Source organism: Acyrthosiphon pisum, chromosome A3, assembly GCF_005508785.2.
Source record: "Acyrthosiphon pisum isolate AL4f chromosome A3, pea_aphid_22Mar2018_4r6ur, whole genome shotgun sequence".
Taxonomy (NCBI): domain Eukaryota; kingdom Metazoa; phylum Arthropoda; class Insecta; order Hemiptera; family Aphididae; genus Acyrthosiphon; species Acyrthosiphon pisum.
This window is the reverse complement of record NC_042496.1, coordinates 27,014,840-27,039,268: the sequence shown is the minus strand read 5'-3', so window position 1 is coordinate 27,039,268 and position 24,429 is coordinate 27,014,840. Positions and strand designations below refer to the sequence as shown.

General features: G+C 27.3%; 1 protein-coding gene across 6 annotated transcripts in view; it reads left to right on the top strand.

Annotated features, from left to right (window-relative positions):
- Positions 1-24,429, top strand: part of LOC100572659 (diuretic hormone receptor) — a 106,569-nt gene that overhangs the window by 51,193 nt on the left and 30,947 nt on the right. For 3 of the 6 annotated variants that reach the window (XM_029491800.1, XM_008185522.3, XM_016804920.2), the window contains exons 8-11: positions 975-1,039; positions 8,701-8,817; positions 11,181-11,369; positions 11,768-11,934. In XM_029491800.1, the coding sequence (XP_029347660.1) occupies positions 975-1,039; positions 8,701-8,817; positions 11,181-11,369; positions 11,768-11,934 (538 nt within the window). Of the gene's footprint in view, positions 1-974; positions 1,040-8,700; positions 8,818-11,180; positions 11,370-11,767; positions 11,935-12,023; positions 12,125-24,429 lie in introns of those variants that run through there. The other 3 variants (XM_016804919.2, XM_016804921.2, XM_029491801.1) reach the window with 2 other exon arrangements.

Below are 24,429 nucleotides of genomic sequence, written 5' to 3'. Positions count from 1 at the left end.
GATGTATATCGCGTTATAAGTACTAATAGATATTATGATATGATTAATTTGGAATTTATTATATGTACCTATTATAGGTCAATTTTTTTTAAATGCTATAGACTATAATATAATATTATGTCTAATACCTAGACTGATATACCGTCTTCGCTCAGAATCGTTTTTCTTATACAGTAATATTATATCATTGAATTCAAATTTAATACTATCCATTATAAAGTGACCCACGTGTAACCTACTGTACAGCAGAGCGACATCCACTTACCCACCTTTTTTTAGTTTTCATGTACGATGTACAACATTGTTATTTATTATTAAATTATTTTATAATATATAGAAATATCCTTTTCTCTCCTAATTTTGGTGGAATGTTAATTCTGTGTTACCCTTAAAAGGACATAACATTGGCATTTATTGTCTCACTATTACAAGTGTGTAACATTGAAAATGTTCGCTCAGAAGATCACATTTAGATTTGTTAGTTAAAAAATTAGAGTGAATTTACCTAATTGATAAAACTTGATGGTAAAAACATTACCTGTCTCTGTATGTGGGTTTTTACAATAATTTAGTTTTTAAGTGAGTTATGACCATTTTTAATTCACACCATATTATATAAGCAAAACTTGCTAAAAAAATGAACTATCGTAAAACAGATAGTGTTATTACCATCAAGTTTCATAGTAGGTCGACTGACGATTCACTCTAATTTTTAAACTAATGAAGCTAAACGTGATCTGCTATTTGCAAGGCGTAAAATTATTGTGTTACGGACTTGAAAAATGGAGACAACATTTAATGTCTGTGATACGTCCTCTAAATTTCAAACCAACTAGAGGATATACATTTATGTATGAAAAATAACAATTTATAAATTTAAATTTAAAATTTAATACTTTAAAAATGCCATTACAGCCGTTTAAATATTAATATAATACTGTGGTCTGTGTCCGATAATATTTATTATGTTACAGGTTTCCCGCTCGTAATTATGATTGTTTGGGGTGTTTCTAAGATCATCACACCAATTGAAGTAGAGGTAAGTTGAATGTTTTAATAATATTTAAATTCATCTAAATATTATAGGAATAAAAAATGAATTAATATTTCTTTGTTCTCCCGAAGTTTAACAGTTAGGTTATGAAAAGTTTATTGATAATCTTATTATTTTTATCTTAAGTAACTTTTTAATCATTGTGATGGAAAAACATCGTTAACGTTACATTTAGTTTAAGTTGCACAATGTGCATCACTTATAATTATTTGAATATAATTTTTTAAGTACGTAGTATTTTATATTTTTGATATTAGTTTTAATTCAAATTTAAAAACAACAGAATGTTTTTTAATAAACTGGATCTTATAATATACTGTTCCAAAATAATATTTAACCTAGTTTATGGTACACGAATGAGTCATAACTAGGAATCATCCATTGGTATATTATTATAAAAATATACTTATATAGATTTAAAATGTAAAAAGATAAATTAATTTAGATATTATTTCATACAATTTCGAATGATCAAGGTAGACTACCTAAAAAAATTAATCTGTAATAAGCATATTAAAAATATATCAAAATTGTTTTCACAGCTTGTCTGTAAACAATTTTTTAAGGGATACTTACATATTGCCACATCTATACTTTTATCAGGTACCTACTTTAGTTACTACTTTTGAAGTATTTTGTTCAAGTATAAAACTTAACTTGTTCAGTAGAAGGTAGAATAAATATGATACATAATAGAATATAGTCTCATGTCAACACAATAATGTTTTTTCGATTACAATAAAATAATTACAATTTTATATTTTATTTAAATAGGTGGGTTTTCAAAACGTTAGGATCAAATGTTTATAAAAAATGAAGCATAATATATTATGATTGAGTACTTAAATATTCAATATAATATGTTAAACTAACTTATTATGAACCTTTTATTAAAATTTCACACCTAAGCTATCTATTAAAATTAGACATTAAATAAATACACTAATTAAAAAAACTGTTTTTTCAATTATGTATTTTTGATATTTTTTGCAAGTTTAAGAAAAACTTCTGAGAAATGTTGTATTATACTATCGAGTTTTTTGACTTCCAAACAAAAATGTTATCATATAGATAAATAGTAAAAAATTAAAAATCTAAATATTTTAATTGTCTATAAATATTAAATAGTATAAAATGAGAAATAATTTTTTGAAATTGTATCACTTCTATAAAATATCGATAAAGATAATTATTATGATACCTAAATATAATCTGTGACCTATCGGTAAGCAGTTTTGATTCAATTTAAAAAAACAATGCATTTTGTTAAAATTAATAATTATTTTTCCTAATGAATTATTTTTAAAAGTACCTACTAAAAAATAGTAGAGTCGTAGAGATTACCCAAATAACAACTATATCTAACTTTCACTAGAAACCACCTTAAAGGTACAAAAGATAGTAACAATTTTACTGATTTAAAAGGTAACAAGTAACAACACACACATCACTGTAAAAGCAATATATTAATTACTCCACTTAGGATCTAAAATAAATTACTTATAGTAATATAAATAATTTATAAAATATCTTTCAACATATAGGTAGAGGCTAACTCACCAGTCACCATCTACGCTCAGAATCATTTTTCGTAGGTATTCAATGAATTCAAATTTAACACATTTATTACAGTGACTTACTCAATCACGAGGTAAACTTGAAACCTACTATACAGTAGAGCGACATCTCCTCCTCTTTTTATCTGATTTTTTTTGTCGCCTTATTTTTATTTTATTTCAATTGGCTTAAATATTTTTTTGAACCGTCGATTATTTTTGATAGTGGCATTCGGAAAGTTGACCACATATTTATATCCGTCAAAAAAGCAAAGAACTGTGTTCGCTGATGGTTTCACAAATTCACGCGTGCCCCATACTGTTAAAAATGGTTTGACAGGCTTGGTAGAAAGTAGGAAAATCTAATTTTTCAGCTTTTGTTTAGTGTACGAATTAATCAAAGAGTGGAAACATAATAACGAATCGTTGACTGTTGTTTTAGGTACTTACACTGTTTCACCCTCTTGTAATACACGTTTGGTTATTTCAGACTATTCAAATTCGCAGTGTATTTTTTTCGATAGGCACCTAGCTGATATATTTAAATAATCAGCCAATACAAAGTATTTGAGTGGTTTAAAAAGGGGTCACGTGGAACTTAAATAATTTAAAAAAGGTGTTAAAAAGATTAACTAAATAAAAAAATGTTTTAGTAGGTAATTTATTATTCGTAACATTCTGTGGAAATGAAATCAATGGAAATCATTTTTTTGTATTACAAGTCATATTATTATATAATTGAAAGTTAAATATTTTTATCAAGAATTTTTTAAATGAACATCCAATGTATACGATATTTATCAAATTTATTGGTGATATACAGATCTTTATATTGTGTCAATACATTTGCATTTATTTTAACTACCTATAGTTAATAATGCATGTGTAATATTATTTTATTAATATAGGTATATATATAATGATATGTAGGTATACAGTATAAAATAATCAATAAATAAAGCAGAAAAAATCCTTGAAATAAATAAAATAATAAAGAAAAACCACTAATTTAACAATGAATGACAAGAAGTGATAAGAAAACATGATACAACATCTAATTAGGAGAAGTACACTCAACGCAGAGCATGACAAATAAAACAATTAGACAGCAAAAGAGAACATCAGAAAAAATAACTCTGGAGAACATTGAGATCTATAAGAAGGACACAATACAAGTTTTTTAAAAGTGTAAAACAATAAAATTTTTTTTTATAAATTATGTATCTTGGTACCTGCGTTATGACGGATAATAATTGTTAACATTTAATAAACTCCATATTGATTTAGACAACTTTTAACTTTTTCGAGAAAAAAATCATTCAGATCATGATAACAATAGTAGTACAGATTCTATAAACATAATATTATGCTGATGACATTGTGATATTTGGATGATTTAAAATCGAAATAGAAAGAAGTGATAGAAAACTTATCCAGTAATGTCAAACTATGGGTCTTAAAATTTATGAAAATAATTGGTTAGTTAACCTTTGAATAGATTGATAATTTAAAATACTTATAGGTATTATCATTAACTATAAAAACAATTCGTATAACGAAATAAAGCTCAGAATATGTGGAGCAAGTCGAGGATTTTCGCAACGAGTAAACATTTTTCATATAAGCTCTTTTCAAGATATACAAAGTACAAACTGTACATACTACAGCTTACCCAGTACCCATGCCGCATTATCACTAAACACACGTCACACCAGCTCACAATTTTGAAAATAGTATATTTTAATTTCTATCCTTTAGAACATTATTTGTATGAATTTGTACGCCGTGTTTCAGAATTTGCATGACCGAAAGGGTTCAGAATTCTTAGATATAATATCAAAAAATCATTTGGTCATACAAATTCTGGACCACTACGTACAAATAGCGTTATAAAATAAAGAAAAATAAAATTTCAAAATTTTGAAAATTCGTTCCTGGTGTGCCGTATGCCCGTATGACGTATCTATAACGCAACTTAGACGAGACTAACCTAATGATTTTTGAAAGGAAAATACTTTGGAAAAAAGTGGACCTAAACTAAATCTTAACACAGTTGAACGATTGAAGAATTAACGTGGACTTAAATAGACTGTACAATGGACCCAATTTACAAGATTTGGTGAAATAAAGAAGGTTGGAATGGTTGGACAGTGGACATGTATGAAGCGCAGAGGAGAAATTAATTAAACTAGTACTCACTAATAAGCCAAATAGAAAAAGACCGATAGGAAGATTATTTCTATGTTGGGTGGTTTATTTGATGATAAACGATTTTAAAAGACGTATTGACGGAAGGAGACTTGCAGATGCAAAAGATTGAGGATGTTGCATATTTTTTTATATAGAAGCTGTAAAAACGCTTGAATGGTCAGTAGGTAAAGCAAAACAGAAAAAAAAAAATAAATATACATATTGAAATTATAATTTTTTTTCTTATTGGTCTTATGCATCTTCAATTATGGCCATTAGCATTTTTGTATGGGGATTACGGTTAGTTGAGGATTACGCGTATTCGTCACTAAAAACTCCGGTGGTTACCCATCCGGGAACTAGAGACGCTTGACCTCAGAACACGTTAGTAACTAACGGTCCGCAAAATTATTTTATATGAATTGTACATACATATTGGGAAGATAGATTAACACTGGGAGCGCTTTCGACGTCTATCGTACTTATGGTTAGACGGGTTCCCCCCTACGTGGAGTCGGGAGATTGTATGTATTTTCCCGACATTTCGCATACATTTTGCTTTGAGTGAAGTGTATTTGAATGTATTCGATAATATTAATTGAAATTGTACTTACTAACGTATACATACAGTTAGCTATAAAAGCGTATAAAGTTTCGATACCAAAATTAGTTTATTATAAAAAGTAACATAACCAATATAAAACTATATCTATACATCCCGAATAGGAAGGTACAAATTGTTTCCACCAGAGCGCGTTTTGTTAATCTGTTTCCCCAGTATTTGAGATAATATACAAGGTCCAAAATGAGATACGTAATAATATTTAATGCAAACACGTTTTAATAATAATAATTTCATGTCTATTCATATTTATCAAATGTACTATTTTTTTTTTTTAGATTATATACTTTAAGTATACTTTAAGTTTAGCATAACATAAACAAATTATATTCGTTGTGTTCATATATTATATGATTTTATGTAAATAATCTCATTTGATATATCTTTATACGATAATTATAAAAACGACTCCTGTCGATGGTTATATTAAAATAGTAAAATTACGCTATTACCTTCCTCCGTGTGTTCGGAGGGCTCTCGAGATCGTGTATTCGAGAATTAGATCAAACACACCGTATAATATATTTTATGTAAAAAGCACATATAATGTAATACTGAAACAAATATAAAATATTATATTAAATGTCTTACCTGATTTGCAGTTGTCTGTAGATTATGTTGTAGGAGCTTTAGGTTTTAGGTAACACAAAGTAATACTTCAAATACACAAGTTGAAATAAAGAACGCACTAATTATGGCTTACCATAAGAAGTCCAGTTGTCGCTCGTTGAAATCGGTATTAAGATTTGAGAGATTGTTACTCGGTGGCTAGTGCTCATGCACTCGTTTAAGGGACGACGCGAAGATGCTGACCAGAAAGTGGTAGGCGGTTTTATCAAAAAGTTATCGTGAGCTTGGGAACTAGATTATTCTTTGGCGGCAGATACCCTTTTTTGCCTTTCGCTTTCTCTGGTGGCATCATATAATATAGTCACACACCCTACGTTTTACCGTTATAAGTGCGTGCCGATATCTTAATCCGTAGACATATCATACAGATCGTCTCTTTTTTGTCGTTGTAAATGGTTTTATTGAATGTGACCGATTTTTACAAACGACAGTCTGGCCGTTGTTTATTAGGTATTCTGTAAGATTTTAGTTTATTTATTATAATGGTGTATGAGCATATCATTACAATACTTAAGTTATATAAATTATAAACTTGTAGAATGTAGTATTTTAAAAATAATGCAAAGATAAGTGAGAAACCGCAAATTGCAATATATAAATGTATGACAAATAAATATTTAAAATTAATTTTACACAAATTTTTATGCATAATCTCAAATATTTAATTTTCATTTTTCAGTGAAATAAAAATATCGTGATGTTCAAAAGTTTATCAAAATCCCTTACTGTCAAGATGGCAGAAATGTTCTATTTCACGTAGATAAAATGGAATTTAAGGGGGTGTATTGGAATGCGTGCTGTTTCGTATTATATAGTTGCAGAGTTGCTAGAAATGCTAAAAGTATTACATTTCTCGTTTCGATACGTATCAAACATTAAATGGTTTTCTTGTGATCCAATACAAACTTAAGCATGAGCTATTGAGCCAACTTATTAAAACATCTTATAAGATATCTGGTTCAATCAGTTTCGGACTGTATACTGTAGCTGTTGTGTGCGGGATCGACAGTTAGCACCCAATTGGTTGTTAGTGTTTTATATTTTACTTTTGTTGCCTCGTGTCTGAGTATCAAATTTACCCAATGATTACTTACCTGTAAGTGACTGAGCATTAACTGTTTTGATAAGTATACTTGTAAATAATATATGGGTAATTACTATTCATTGATGGGTACCTATATTGTACAAATCAATTTAATGTAATGTGCAGCGGTCAATATACAAATTACAAATTACAAATTATGGTGATTTAATTTTTTTTTTAATAGCTATTTAAGTATTTTATTTTTTATGTCAATAAGCAGTATGCCTGTACACATTAATACTGTGCCTACCTAATTATAATAGGTAATGTATTACATTATAAGGCATACATACTATCTTGAATTTTCATAATAAAATATATTTGTATAAATCATAGTATTACCTATTACGTCTTGAATACACCACATCAAGATTAATACACTTTTGGAAAACTGTTCGTCAGGAGGGTAACTATATCCTAGGATATGTATACCCATACTTGATAAATATTTAAATACTTTTTATGTATTTCAAATACATTTGAAATACTTTTGGACAGAAGTATTTCAAATACTTATTATTATTATATTTTGTATTTAAAATATAATAAAAAATATTAAAAACAAAATCCTTTCAAACAAGATTTTTAGTTTTGTTTTTCACTGTGAAGAAATTGCTTATCGTCGACGAGACAATGTGATGATTATAAATGTTGCTATCGACAAACAATATTATTTAAACATATTACGTGAAAAATAATATTTCGTATAATATCTATTTGGCTATTTATATTTTTAGTACCGTAGCACGACGATACCCTGAATCCCAGTATCCCACCCGGCCACACACTTTTGTATAATTTATACCCCTCTAACACTACATTTTTACCGGGGGATAACTATACCTGGAATATTACTCAAGGCTCAATGTTTGTTCAATTACTCCTAAACATTTCAAAAATAAGTGATGACCTTTTTATAATATCAACTCAAGAGTTCAAAATAAAATGTTTAAAATATCCCAACCCTGATTAATTTTATTACATTTAAATAAAAATATATAATTTAATTTGGCAGGTAATAAAATTGCTTGCTTACCATTGGCTTTTGTTTTTGAGAATAAATTGAGGTGTTTAAAATCAAAACGAACCTTTTCCATTTGTTTATTTTTTTCATGACAGCTTATTTTTTGTTTCTCTAATTTTTAAATGATTTAGATAATATGTGATATAACTTTGTATTAAGTAGGTACAATATTTATGATAATTATATGGTTGTAAATTGTAATATTAAAATGCGTTATTTAATACAATGAACAGTACGATTATGATGATGGTAAAATGCTGGCTAACTGAATGTCATGCGTATGCTATTCAGAATTTATAAACCTACTTCAATATACAAATTTAATAATTCTTCGCTTATTATTATTTTTTTTTTATACAATAACTTAATATTTTGAAAATTTTATAAAAAATAATATCAATTTGCTCTTTTAAATATTCATTATGGCTTATTGTCTTTATACTAATCCATTCTTAAATTCAATTATTTGTTGTTACCCAGTCGAAAAGTTAAAGAGCACCAGCAAAAAACTTACAGCACATATTTATGTTTCTGTTACAGGAAAGAAGTGATTCTTGTAGTTGGATGACACCACATCCCGTGCATGATTGGATCTACCAAGGGCCGGCGATAATAGTGTTGATAGTAAACTTAGTTTTTCTATCAAAAATCATGTGGGTAAGTTGACTTTTGTTTTCATTTTTAAAGTATAAAAAAATATTTGTGTAAAATATATATATAATATATTATATATTATAAACACGATAAAAATATAAACAAGACTCAATTTCTAAAATCAAAGTTAAGTTAAGAGGTGTGAAGAGGCAGGGGATAATCCTTGAAATTAAGGCGTTAACCACTTCACATAGGTATATAAATTGTAAATGCCGAAAAATAAATCACTATTACTAAATTAACTATTTTTTTTATTTAACGATTTTAGTTTTACTTATAAATGGTATACTAAGAAGTAAATAAATAATTTCAGATTATTGATTATTGATTATTGATTATAAAGTTAAAGTTAACTCAGCATAAACAATATGTATAGTTTTAGCTTTTATAATAACCTTTACCAACTATTCCATTGTTCCATATTTTATGTTATTACTAGTTTTTATAAGGTATCATATAATAAATAATTTCAGATAATTCTGTACTTAAATATAATCTATTTGTGACTTATTGTATATAAATAAACTGTACCTACGTGAATATTAACTCTCATTTTAGATTCTGAGCATTTTTTCTAGTAGGATAGTGAATCAATTATCAAGTTGATACTTTGGGAGGGGCGAGAATCAAAATAAAAAAATCCAAGTAATTTTCAAAAGATTAGGTCTTAGGGAAAAACATAAGTTCAAGTTTGGATGAAATTAGATATTTAAACGAAGTATAACAATTTTAGTTAATTTGTTGTCATTTAAAAATATGATTTGTGAGTACTTGAATCTTTTAAAGTATATTATTGTATTTTATATACACAACGACATATTGAAAGGCAATATTTTCGTTAATAAATTACTTAAATAGCAATGATATCATTAATTATACTTAATTATACTTAGTATTATAGGTTGCCAGACTGTCTTTGTTTAGAATCATTTTTCGTATATTACAATTATTTTATATATCATTGTCCATAGAATTCACAATTAACTCATCCATTAGAGTGACTCCCCTGATACCTAATGTTTAGCAGAGCGGTACCCACTTGATCACTTGTTTCCTGTTATATCTATATACTTAAATATAGTCAGCGATTATAATAATATGTACTAATCAACAAATATTCTTGTAATTTTGTTTATAATGATGGTAATGATTTATTAATTTATTATTTGGAATAATATATTGAATATTATTGTCGTATTATTTTTACTGAGTATCATATTTTTATAACGAGTATTTAATAAATGTATTCTTGTGGACATTATTATAATAAAATATTCAGTTGTTAACACAATCAGATCAGCGGCGTATTTAGGAATTGCTAAAAAGAGGGGATGAGGCACTAAATTACATATATAATAGTGCGAGGCTTTGTCCCCACACACCCCTTTGAGGTTTCCTATATTTACTCACTACGTACTATACAGTTTAAACAACATTTAATACCAATTATTAGTCATTAATTTTAGTGAATAAAAATAACATATTGATTATTTTTCATTAGATTTGAAATAAATTTCAATTTTTAATTTACACTCATAAAATATTCTTAGAGAATAAAGTATAAACTCTTTAATAATTACCATCCTACTATCACCCACCTATGTCCAATAACACAATAATAAATTTAGTACAAAAATAATAGTATCTATCATAAATATTTATTTTTACTATAATAAATAATAATAATTACATACTCATATTTCCGTTACTTTATACTTACCTACAATACAAAATCAAATTTTCTCTGTTTTATTGCCAATTCATCAATTACTTTATCGATACTTATGTCCACTGTACGTTTTTCAATACAAATAAGATAAGAATGCCGATTTCCGATTCTCAATAGACTGATTAGTGATTACGTGTAATATACTATTATAAGACAATACCATAATTTAATATATTGATTTCGGTATTTTAGTCTTAATATATCTTGTTTTTATTTTACAAATTTACAACTGTACAGTACCTACTACAGCCGTGTCTAGCTGGTACGTTGAGTGCAACCCGCATATTATACAGAAAACGCACCATTTACGACATTGCGGAGTTTCAGTGGCGTAATAATAACAGTTTTTTTCTTACTGTATTTACAAAAATGAAAAATACATAGTAAATACTTAAATGATTGACGATTCAGTGTCTATATATGTATACTTGAATCCTTTAATAATAGCAAAGAAAATACAAAGGGGGATTTATCCCCCAAATCCCCCCCATAAATACACCGCTGAACCAGGTGTATAGTTACTTTGGTATGCCAGATTTTGGTGGTAAATAAAGTATTATATTTTAAATAAAATGTGTTTCTAACAATTTGCTTGAATTTAATTTTTTTTTTACATAACATAATATTACATTTGTAGGTACTAATAACAAAGCTAAGGTCAGCGAATTCGGCTGAAACCCAACAATACCGCAAAGCCAGTAAAGCTTTGTTAGTTCTCATACCATTGTTAGGCGTTACCTATATACTAACCATGGTCGGGCCTACGGAATCCGGTACTTACGCTAACTATTATTCCTATGGTAGAGCTACACTTTTGTCTATGCAGGTAAGCTTAGAAATGTTGATAAATATATTATTATTATTTTTTAGAAAAGTCAGTCAGGTATCCCAGGTGTCTCTGGGATTACACCTGACTGATTTCACACGATTCGCTTAATATAATATAATCTGAGTAAGAGCATAGTATAAAATAATGTATAATGCACGTTATATAATATTTAATAAATAATGTTTAAGTTGAATCTTGATTTACGATGTAATACGATATTATTATTTAAAATTATAAAATAATGAATATTAAGAGAGAATATTTCTTAATTTATATGAACAAAAAAAAAAACAAATGTATTTTCTTTTTATCCTTGATACATGCAATGCAGTGTTTTATTATGTTTTAACGCCAGTTTAAATTTACATTTTTATGGTTCATTTTTATTTGTACAGGGCTTCATGGTGGCAATATTTTACTGCTTTGTCAATTCTGAAGTTAAAAACACGTTCAAACATCATTTCATTCGATGGAATGACGCAAGGAATTTGAGAACCGGTGGTAGTCGAAGATTTACTTATTCAAAGGATTGGTCACCGAACACAAGGTCCGATAGTGTCAGGTATTATTTTAATCTACTTGATGTCTTGATATAAATTTAAACTCAAGCAATCATTTTTGTTTGTGGATGGTGATCAAATGTTTTTATAGGTGGTCAATGTCTAGAAGATTACCCTCTCAAGTATAATAACGATTTTTTTTAGATTTTTAACAAATTCATAATATTTTACCATCAATTATACCTAAATAAAAATTGATGTGGTTAAGTGTTTTAACTATATATTTAAAATTTTGTAAAAGCTGTTATATACTTAAATAGTATTTTCGTTTACGTAATATATTACACACCAATGAACACAATAAATTACGAAAATTAGTTCAATTATACAATTATTATACCTATTTCACTAGACACTTTATTAATATTAGCTTTATTAATTATATTTTAGTTTTATTAAATATACATGTAAAATATTTTATCAATATTCAATACTTTCCATTTTTTAGAAATTTGAGTTCATGTATATTAAATTATTATAGGCATATAGGATATAGATTTCCAATAATTACATTTAAAATAATTTTAGAAGCATTGGAAGAATATATGAAACTTATTGAAAATTTCATATAATATATACTATAAACATGATAAAATTTCATATTACACTTATTTTTGTATTTTAATTATTCGGGCAATTTTGATAAACGCGTTGACATTTTAATTAAACAATTTTTTTAATTTATTTTTAATTTAGAAAATAATAATTACTTACGATATTTGAGTTTTCTTTATTCTTATTTGGTGTAGTATTAATGTAAAACGTTCTATGAGAATGATAAGAATTACATTATAATAAAAAACCACTCCTTAATAAAAATTATAAAAACGTTCGAAAACAATAATATTGACTATAAAATGTATTAAAACTTGCGTTAACAATAATAATAGTTCTAAAATTTAAATACAATTTTAGCTAAGTTTTGAATTCGAACACGTGAAATAAAATATAAAATGTGGAATAATTTTTGTAAATAAATTAAATTAAAAAATGTTTTAAATAAACAACATAAAAGTTTGATGTATTTTCTTGTGAATTACGATGTTAAGTTGATTATCAATATTATAAAAGTTAAGTATTCAATTATTTTTTAGTAACTTATTATTAGTTATTTAACAAAAACAAGTATTACCTAATCGTTAGGGGAATTATTATTTTAATGAATTACAAGACAAATAAAAACATTTGATTTTGAAAACAAACAAAATAAAGAATATACTGACTTCAATTAGGCTACAACATTGATTTGTGAAGATAAACTACCTACATGTTGATATATTTTTTTGTCTAAATTTGTGAACGATCAAAGAATTGAAAATTAAAGTCAGTGAATTGTGAATCACTAAATAGTAAATCAGTGAATACACGTCATGAATCTTAATACAATGCAGAGTTTCGATAAAGAAATATTGATTAGCATAACTATCACTTACTACATTCCGAGTATAACACAAAATTAAAGGAAATTAAATTTAGATTTTAAGTGCTATGATAACGAAATATTTTAACGAAATTATTTTTGGATATTGAGTGGTGCGAATGTGCGATTATTTTTCTATTGAGTCTAATGAGTAATCACACAGTTTATAGTAGAAAAAAATTATTTAATCTTCAACTAGAGGGCGATAAATCATAAAAATTGGATCTAGTTGGTTTTTTATTTATTTATTTTATTTTATTTGGGAGGGGGGAGGGTTGATTAAATTATAGACCTGTGGTATGATTAAAATTTTTATAGATTTAGTTTTTAATTTTAATTTTGGATTTATATTGATAATTTTTTTATTGAAAATCAAAAAGTTTTTAATAATATTAAATATTTCTCATAAGTTAATCTTATAGCAATTTAAAAATATTAAATATTTGTAATCAATATGTTAGGTCACGTCAAAATCATGAACATTTGCAAATTATTTTATTTAATTTACGTACATTTATTATAAAATAAGCTATAAGGCCCAATATCAAAAGAACAATATAACGACCAAATAATAGCATCGAGTATACTAGATTTTAAAATTATTTTAAAATTTCAATTTTTTATAATAAAATAATGTAGAAAATCAGTCTATTCTATGCCAACCACCGATCGTAGGTACACACGAATTGTGGTACGTCTTATAAGTTATAATTTCAATCACGTTGTCAAGTCGAGATGTTTCTGCAGACTAGAAAATAATGATTGCGTAATGTCGTTATAAGTGAAATTTTGGCCACCTTGTACCTTTAGTATTTTTTTCAAAAAAGAAATCGTATTACATATTTTTTGTACATTGAGATGATACCTATTTTATTATACGTATGAGGTATCCATAATACTCCTTTGTACCACTTCCAAATCATTATAATTAGAAAAAAAATGTCTACATTTTTAAAGAAATAACATTTTTTTTTCAATAATATTCAGTAATGTAGTTACATTATTATTATTTTGCATACTTAGAATTATATTATACGCTTGAAATAAAAAACAGCTAAGCTAATATCAAACTTGATTTTATGTAGTATATTTGAGTTCAAAGTTAATTAACATTTAATTTTTTATAATTCTTCTTCCTAGTACTCGCTTCCAGTAAAACAGCTACATTGTAATTTTAATGCACGTTGATGGACTCCAACATTGCATACTAGTATTGCTATTAGTATGTACTTTTTAAAACTATACTACACACTTGCAATTTCTGATACTTTGTGTCAGGGTTAATAAATATAAAGTAATAAGTAATAATTAATAAATATAAGCAATTTATTATGGCTAATAGCTTGGAATAATACACCAAAAAAAAGTTATAATTTTTGTTCTCTTTGAAAGCTGGTGAGAAGAAATGTAAATTGTTTATTACGTTTACACGATATGCTTCTCTTTTGGAAAAATATCGGAATATTCTTAAGCTTAGGTCGAAGTCATAAACAATCCGTTTTATGTCAACGTTTAATAATATCTTATTAATACAACTGTATACATTTAAAATGTTCTCCGAGTGAAAAAACGATTTTATTTCCATCATAGGAACCGACGGATTTACTTTTACTACCTATTTCTAATGATTGTCTAATAATCAAAACGGCGAATTGCGGCAATCATTAAAAAAATTCTTGATTAACTAAAGAGGACCTTTCATTATTTTGGTCCCACTACGCCTCTCAAATTCAAGTCAATTACCCTTTGTCAATATTGCATTATTCTATCCACATTGACTATTAAGGATATTGAGCTCCTACTGAAATCGGTTTCACTGTAATAACTACTAAGTGTTTGCAAGTTTCCAACGTTTGTTATTGGGTTAACAAACTTCCACTGTCACGGCAGACACCTACCACGATACGTGCAATGCATTGATGAACATTGGAACATATTATATAATATTGTGTATTGCGTTAAATAACGTGAGTTACCGTCTAGATGTACCTATTATGTTCCGGTGCATAAACCACCAACCTTAAAGGTTTTCCGTTATACAAAAATCTTTATTGAATATTGACTATTACAGTAAGAAACAATACGTTAGATAAAATTATGACACCAGGTCCAGGAGTTTTTACAATCGTTAGATTACAGCGACACAACAACAATAATTATGTAACACCAATTTTCAACAAAATCAATTTTGTTTTATTCTTATAATTCAAAAAATATTGACCATAAATACTTGGAACATAACATTCACTGAATAGTTTTGTTAAAATTGTAATATGGATATTAATATAATATAATTTTTAGAGAATGTTGTTTTCAACTTATAAATGTTTGAACATTTTAAGTTTTTGCTACTATTCCAAAAATCTTGAAAAATTAATGCAATGTTCCTCATGAGTTGTTATCATAGCAGTTAGGCTAGACAGGCTAGGTTTGTTTTCTAAACGTTTGATCCTTGTTCAAATTCTGACAAAATCTGATATTATTTAACACCTATAACGATTATACTTAAATTGATTTTAGTTATTTTGATGATTTTAAAATATTATATTAATCTAAGAGACCTAAAAAGTTTCACCATAACGTATATTTTTATTTTCTATACACAATTAATTTTTAAAATGATTGGAGTGATCTCGAGATATTTTTATCACAAAGCTCTGTACATCATTTTACAGTGCGTCACTAGTTATTCCGAGTCTTACGGCTACACTCTAGGTGTACTTCACATTAGCTCTTAGAATTAGTTGAACGATGCGGAGATTTACGGCCTCTATCATAATCATTTCTCAAGAGTCAAGGGTGAATCCGACATTCCGACGGATAAACAGTCGTGCGTCGTCATTGGACCACGAAAACTCTGTTGGCCGTTTTCCACATACTGTTTCGCACAGAGAACGGCTGATTCCAGTCATTCCAGTTGTTTGAAAACCAATCAAAATCAAATGTCTGATTGATGGTCCCACCCCATCGCCGAAATAGTGTGAGGAAGCCCCCACGAGTACTTGCTTGCACCACTAGTGTGGTCTACTTCTCAATTATAATTCGTTGTTGATAGGATATATCATATATTGTGTGGACACGGTAGCTAATCGTACCTGACTTAAGCGAAACCGACGGACGACCAACCGACCGGATGTTGGAACTAACCGATTGACCATTTTTCACACAGTGACATGGGGATTCTGAGCTAATACTGGGACGTTCAGCTGGCACTAGTTCCGTAGAGTATGTAGCTTTACTGTAGATCCGTGGTTTATAGGAGTTTCCCGGAGTATAGATCAGCATTTACTTAAATGTTAGATATATCGTATATAAAGTATTTTTGGAAAAAATTAGTTCAACCTACTGAAATAAAAAAAAAAAATTACCATATAGTTTTTTTTTTAAATTTTAAAGTATATTATTGCGAATTTACGATCCGATTTCAAAGCTCGTGTGACCCATAAGTTGTAGACCACTGTGTCACAGTAGTGACCTACTTAATGACGAGGTGCATTCCAATCCTTTTAAAGAGCAGTGCAAGTTTCCTGTTATTAATTTAAATAAAATACTTTGAAATAGTATAACTGGACACTCCTATCACTCACGCCGTTACGATAATGTTCTGTTGCATTCTTGCACAATTAATTTTTTTATTGTATAATATTGGATAAAGATTATATTTTATTAGAAATGAAGTATTTACCAAATTGTGTAATCGGGTCAAACCTTATAAAATTACATAGGAGTTAAAAGTTTGTCTTAAATTTGAAATAAAATATAACATAACCTGCTCAATAACAATAGGTACACTCAAAACTAATATTATATAGCAGAAGCGATTTCCCAGTTTTTCTTCAGGTAGGTATTTCATTAACAAAATTATTATAACACGGCGAGTTGAGTAGGCAATTAAGCTACATCGGAATAGTGAATTCACTTTTCCGGTATCTCAAAATAAATGATGATATTACCTATAATGATGAAATGTTGATATAGAGGATTTGAGTCTAAACGACTGACCACTAGACATTCATGCACCCGACTCTACTGACCTACGTAGCTCTAGTGTCAAAAAAACACTGACCATCTGAAACCAGTTACCTAATAAAACGGCGTTGATCAATAGTCGTATTCGTACTTCTTCAACGTTTTATCGCATTTCACCAAACTAATAATTTATTTAATATATCACTTCCACGTTCGAAAAAGTAAAAATAAATAACGTATCCTCAAAATATCCTGCGCTTAAAATATGCCCTATGAAATTATCCCTAACTCAAAATAGTCCCTATCAATTATTCCTTATTTAGTATAAACTTACTTTTAATCATATCAAACAAGTTAGATAAACATACATTACTAACAGAATATTATGAATTGTATAATATTATAATAAACAAAAGTATGCATACTCATTTAACAATTATTTCATTTAAAACTACGTTCAACAATTATTTTTAGACTATTCTATAAAACGAATGATTTCGAACAACATACCTATTTTGAATAAAAAATAGTAATAAATTAAAATGCAATAATAAATATCCTTTAATTTATAATAATATGCTAGTTATTTTTGTTAATAATATAATAATATAAAACCCACAGAAGATTATGTTTAAAAGTTATTCTTAGGTAAAGCTATAAAATAAATGCTTTTTAATTAAAATAATTTATATACATTTTTTATTTTTAAAACAATTGTATGGTTTGACGTACCTATCTTTATTATTAGGATTTAGGAGTGTGACAGCAACCTTAATATTTATAATTTATACACGAGTAGGTACTAGGTAGGTATCTATACCTGTTCAACATAAAGCCAAATACATTTATTTGTTTTATTTTTTTTATGGACCTGGGTAAACTATGTAAATATTCACCATTTGCAAGTAGCGCTTTTCCTATTTTGCTATTTTCAAAAGTTTATTTTTTAATTTTTAATTTTAAAATGTTAATTTGATAACAATTGATAAAAAAAAAAATATTTTCAGACAGTAATACATGACAACGCATAATGCATAGTGCATACCAATCGAAAATTGCCACGGATCGCTAACCAGATAACTCAGGCAGTTAGGCTGTTATTATTATTATTTATTACCATTAAACATTGTATAAACTGTGCCTATTTAATTTTAAGAATTTTAAAAAAGCGTTCGTATCGAAAATACCGAATAAGTGTTTTCGAATTTGTAGGTTTTAATTTAGAAACAATGTAATTGTTTTAATTGACCAAATCTAGTTAAATATTTGATACAATTTAATTGACAATAAAATGTAATAAAAATATTTTGGCTTTAGTTGTAGCCTTTAGATATTTATACTACTAAAAGCGATTATTTCAAATAATATTGAACTATATATTAACGTAGGTATTTTTAACAGGAATATATTGAACATTGGATGCTTTGATGAAATGGGTGAACCATAGTAAATTATTCAGTTTTCTACCTTGTTTTATTAATAATACATTAATTTAAATATTAAGACTTAAATAACAATGAGGTTTATTAAATTTGAAGGAATAAATCAATACTAGTGTAATCTAGTTTATGTAGACTTAATATTTTAATTTTGTCTTAGGATATCTGCTTGATAAAAATGTAAAATAGTACCAAAATAATAATTATTTCTCGGCAAAGAAAAAAAATAGCAGAATATTTTTAAATATCTGTGGTTAAAATCACGAAAGTACATTAAGTTTTTAGATTAAGATTAGTTTTTTTTTCCAAAGAAAACTTTTAAATTACCTGTCGAATAAACAAATTTTGTCAAAATGTTGGGATGCTCGATCGGAACTTTAGGACACGAAAACTACGTGAAGTTTATCATCGTTTTATTTGTTTTGCAAGTTTTCACATTTTGGCAATGAGAGTTTATAACACTGGAAACTTAACGTTGAAATCTGTGTAATTAATTTCCGGGTAGTGTTAAAATATCGACGATTTGTTTTACTTTTTCAAAAATCAATTACGATTATAAATATCATAGGACGGTAGGGATTTTAGAAGAATTTGAATTTTAGATATTTTAAAGGTAAATTGGTAAAATGCATAGCATTAAGTACAAATCAATTTTAAAATTAAGTATTATAAATATCTAGCATGTTTCTATTAATTATAATAGGGACCAATAGCAACCATTCAAATAATGAAGATAATATTTAATTTTATTTCAAAACCAAATCCATATGTGAATTATTTGAAAATATTTGCAAACAATAATACGACAATCGTACATAAGCTGGAGATGGATGGCTAATGGAGAAATTTATGGGAATTATTATGGTTCAGTTGGTTGTGCATGCTATATTTTTCTTTATTTGGCCAGTTAAGACGCGTATCATAGGTATAATTGATATTCAATGTACGAAGTCAGTAACGAATTTGAAAAACAACTTGGGTATTATTTTTATAACTTTAAATACTATATATAGGTGCTTGTTTGTAGTAGTAATGAAAAAAAATATTTTTTCAAGTAGGTCAGGTATGTTTTATCTCGTAAGTATAATATGTTTTGCAAAATTGGTTTAATATTAAATAATATAATATATTATGAACGAATGTAGTGAACAAATATTGATCTTTTTTATTATGTTATAAATTATATTATATTTCATTTTATTTTTTCCATATATAACCACATCAACTTACTGAACCCAGTATATTATTCAAACTAGTTTCTTCTCTTGTCAAATCCACTAACCTTATGGTAGGTTAGGTTAGGATATTCCTACACTTGTCGCATTTCCCATGGGGTTGTTGATCGGTGACCGCGACTGACCTATGTTTATCCTACGATTGGAACGAAGAAGTATAAGTTTCTTTTTACTCTCTTTTTTTTTAGTAACTACTAACTATAGTCGAGAATATTGTTTTATAAATAAAATGAAGAACTAAATAAAGTATATAGTTTACTTTTAGGTTTCTAAGCACATGTTTAGAACTCCTTATATCCCCAGTGTGTCCGCCAGTCGGTCTGTTAGTTATACCAGTAGGTATACATATTTACGACTGTTGATTTTTATTTATTTATTGTCTGTAGGTACTGTACATAAACTAATAAATTAAATTGAAATTATAATATATTTCATTTTTATTAAAATTTAAAATATTTTTCAAAACCGGGAATTCCGCACTTTTGCAGAGTGATCTTTTCTAACTTGCTTATATTTAATAACGCATTGTAAATATTTTGTATTTGATATGTCATGAGAAACATGTTGAATTTTAAATTATAGGCCTTTTTTATTTGGAAAATGCTTAAACAGTAAACTAGTTGATATATTTCAAACTGCTTATTATTTTATTAAAGAATAACTATTCCAGTAATGTTGGAAGTTTGGTTTGGATTTAAAAGTTGATTGAATAATAGTCGAACTCATGTAAATTTTTTTATTACTCTTTGGAGTGAGGGCGTGACTTATTAAACATATTCTTTTCGAAGTTATTCGATTATTAATGTTTCAAAATCCAATTAAAATGTAATTATATTAATTTGACGTTGTATTTAATCTATTTGACTTATTTAATTTTGCAACAAAACGACTAACTGTATAATAATTAACCCTGTGTTTCCTAATATTTAAATTAAATTATACTATTAAGTCACAATTATATCATTTAAAAGTCAAACACGTTTTAATTAAGTTCGAAGTTTTTTTGAACGACGTCCATAATATAATACATTTGGTTCCTTAATAAATGGAGGCGCTATCGTCGATGTATAATTTATAGTACCTACAAACGCTATAACAATCGCCCATGGACGTACCGGAACGGTAGTTAACGCTTAATATACACCAACCGCCAACAGGTCAGCCAAATCGCTGGGGCCTTTGAACGTTTACAATGCGTAAAGGTTCTCCTTTTCTGTTCTAGTAAGTTATTATATACATTACAAGTTGTGAAAACCACGGCTTTTGTTTGAACTCAAACTGAGCTTATATAGAAACCTACGCTAAATAATTTAGTATGAAGATTCAAGATACAAGAGAAATAAATATAATAATATTATTATCTAGTATTTAACGATACATTCGGGACGGTAGTCCCGTATCGGAAATCACGTATGATAATATATTATAATATATTATAGCATATACTACTAATACGTTATGTGTGAGTGTGTGGTAAAATACGGTCGTGATTTATATTGATGAACTTATTCCTAAAGGCTAAAATCGATCAAATTTCGCACTGCACTTATGAATTATGGTATAACTAAAATAACATTATTTGCTGTGTATATAATAGTGTATAATTACAATCAATTGAAGATACCTATGCTTATACGTTTTTTTAATGCACTAAACTTCACACCATTTCAGGCATTGGTTTCTGTTGATGATTACATCATTATTTTCACTATTAAGAAATAGGTGCATATGTTATACGTAGGTATAGTATATAGATGCAATCATCTGATATAATTTGACGATTTCCCACTGTACGATGCGACGTTCTCGGGCTTTGATTTCGATTTTTTTGAGTAGGTACTTTATTTTAAAGATTTTTTTTTACCAAGCATCACTTCAGTTATATTCGTTTGGTACATTTTTTTTTTAATCAATAACGTGTTCACATACAAATTATACTTATGAAATTCTTAAGAATAATGAAAAATATAACACTATGTTGGTATATATTCATTTTATGAAAACAATTTCCGTTCATTTCAAATAATATTCACAGCAAGCTATCTTAAATTCATTCACAAAAAAAAAATTATAATAATAATAACAATGGAAATAATTATGTTCAAAATGAGACGAATAAATTAAGCGACTCGAGATATCAAAACTGATAATGTTCTGAATCAATTTATTTAATTAAAGCCGGTAGGTAAAAAAGTGTCTGAAAAGTTTTCAATTTCATACCCTAGCTACGTTAGAAATGCGTAGGTATTGATGAATACTACTTTTGTGGCGATTAATAGGTTTTCAACTGTTATATTTCATACCTTCATGGCAGGTTTTGATTTTACCTGCTGTATATTATAGCAGTATAATAAATATGTTTACGTATAATAATTTATCTTGTCTGACGTACGAGTGGAAAATGTCCATATTATTTAGATTACAATTATGGTTATAACGATGATCTACCGTGGTTACCACTTACAATACAATATAGGGATTGTATATAAAATTAAATACCTACTTGGCGTTTTTAATAAACAGACATACAGTCTGTAATTCGGATTTATTAATATCTTACAACTGTCTGTAATAATAAAACAAAATGCAAGGTATGATATTATTATTGATTCTTGTGATTACATTTTGCCGTTTTGGTTTTTATGAACGAATATCAAATGCTTTTGATTATCATAAATATCATTAATACAAATTTACCATAGAATATTATGATTAAAAAGTTGTTACCTATTTTCTCTGGCATAGTACATCCCTGGTATTTCGTTGTGCTTGTAATGACTAGTGGTGGGCAGTACATACGAAATTTCATTTATTAATAAGGTCAAGAGAAATAGGGGTGGTAGAGTAGCTCAGTCACTATAGATTTGAGTTACCTTTAACTTATATAACATTATATAGACAATCAATTAAAATGTGTTATACCTACATGTACCTTATTTTTGAACTAATATACAATTTAATTTTATAGATACTTACTAATTTTATTACTACCTATAGTCTATATAGCTGATATGGACTGCAGGTAAAGCTGAGGCTGCCGCTCTTTTATCTTAGTCTCCTGCGTCATTCTTGACCAACATTGACTCTTGCTTGGTTCCCAGTGGCCAACATTCAAATATATTATGTTCTTCACATCTAAGTCTTGGCCCAAAGCTATTTAATATGCACATATATTTAAACAAGCAGAAATGTGCTCCATCATAGAAAAACGTAACAATTATAACCATCGTTCATTGCTACGTTATATATTTTAAAATAAACACGATACTCGTACATAAACTAATATTTGGTAGTTGTTAAAATAGACTAAGGAGAATTTCACATTTATTTTTAAATTTGTTTTATTATAATCTTTAGTTTTTATTTTATTTTACTAGTCACGCTGATAAACTTTGTTGTAAATTTGTAGATGAGACAATATTATCATAAAGCATAAATAATTATTAAAATGCTAGATGCCTAGATGTATATAGATAGGTAACGATTTAATTTAAAGTATACATTTCATCGTATCGATTTGTGCATCGCCGGTATAATTTGGTAATACTTTGAGCTACGTTTTTACTAGTAAGGTTCAATTAAAATGCTGTAACTTTTGTGCTTAGTGTTGAATTATTTATTTTATCTTATCGTATGGAGATACCTACAAAGAATTAGATGACATTTATGAAAAAAACTCATACCTTTTTTAGCGGCGGAGTTCTATTTTGGATCATTTCCAAAGTCCTTTCCAGGTTATTAAATAATAATAAGTGTTTCAAAAAAAAATTGTGAGAACGAATAGTTATATATTATCACTTTTATAACTTTGATTCAGACAAACTTTAGTAGGTACCCCCTATTAAATTAGACAATTATTATCATAAAAAAGTTAATAATCTACATACAATTATTTTTTATTTGTGAAGATAATAAAATTATCGGTTTGGATTATAATTTTTACTAACATGAAATTATTGCACATTTTTAATACATTACAAAATGTATGCTTATTACAATTTTTAACATATTGTTTACATTTATTTATTTACTCATAATAGTTGTAAAATAACAATTTTAAAACAAACTAATAAGTTAATAATTATACGTCTATATACTTTTCAATCGAACGACAACTTAAATTTTAGTTATGAGTGCTTTTATACAAAACTTTAGTATCTAAAATTGGACATGTAATTAATTTCTGAAATTGTATGTTGTACATGTTTTTGAAGAAATAGTAAAAATGCTCCTGTTTCATAAATATAACTACTTACATCATCAACTTTATTTCGTCGACTATCGTCGTCTTATTTTACAGTGTAGTCTATACATAATATTATATAGTAACTGTAACTTTATAGCTTATTTGCTCTACTTTAAATTAAAGCATGTGGTCAACTTTTTATACTTACTTAAACGTTGTTAGATATTTAATGTAGTGTTAAAGAATTG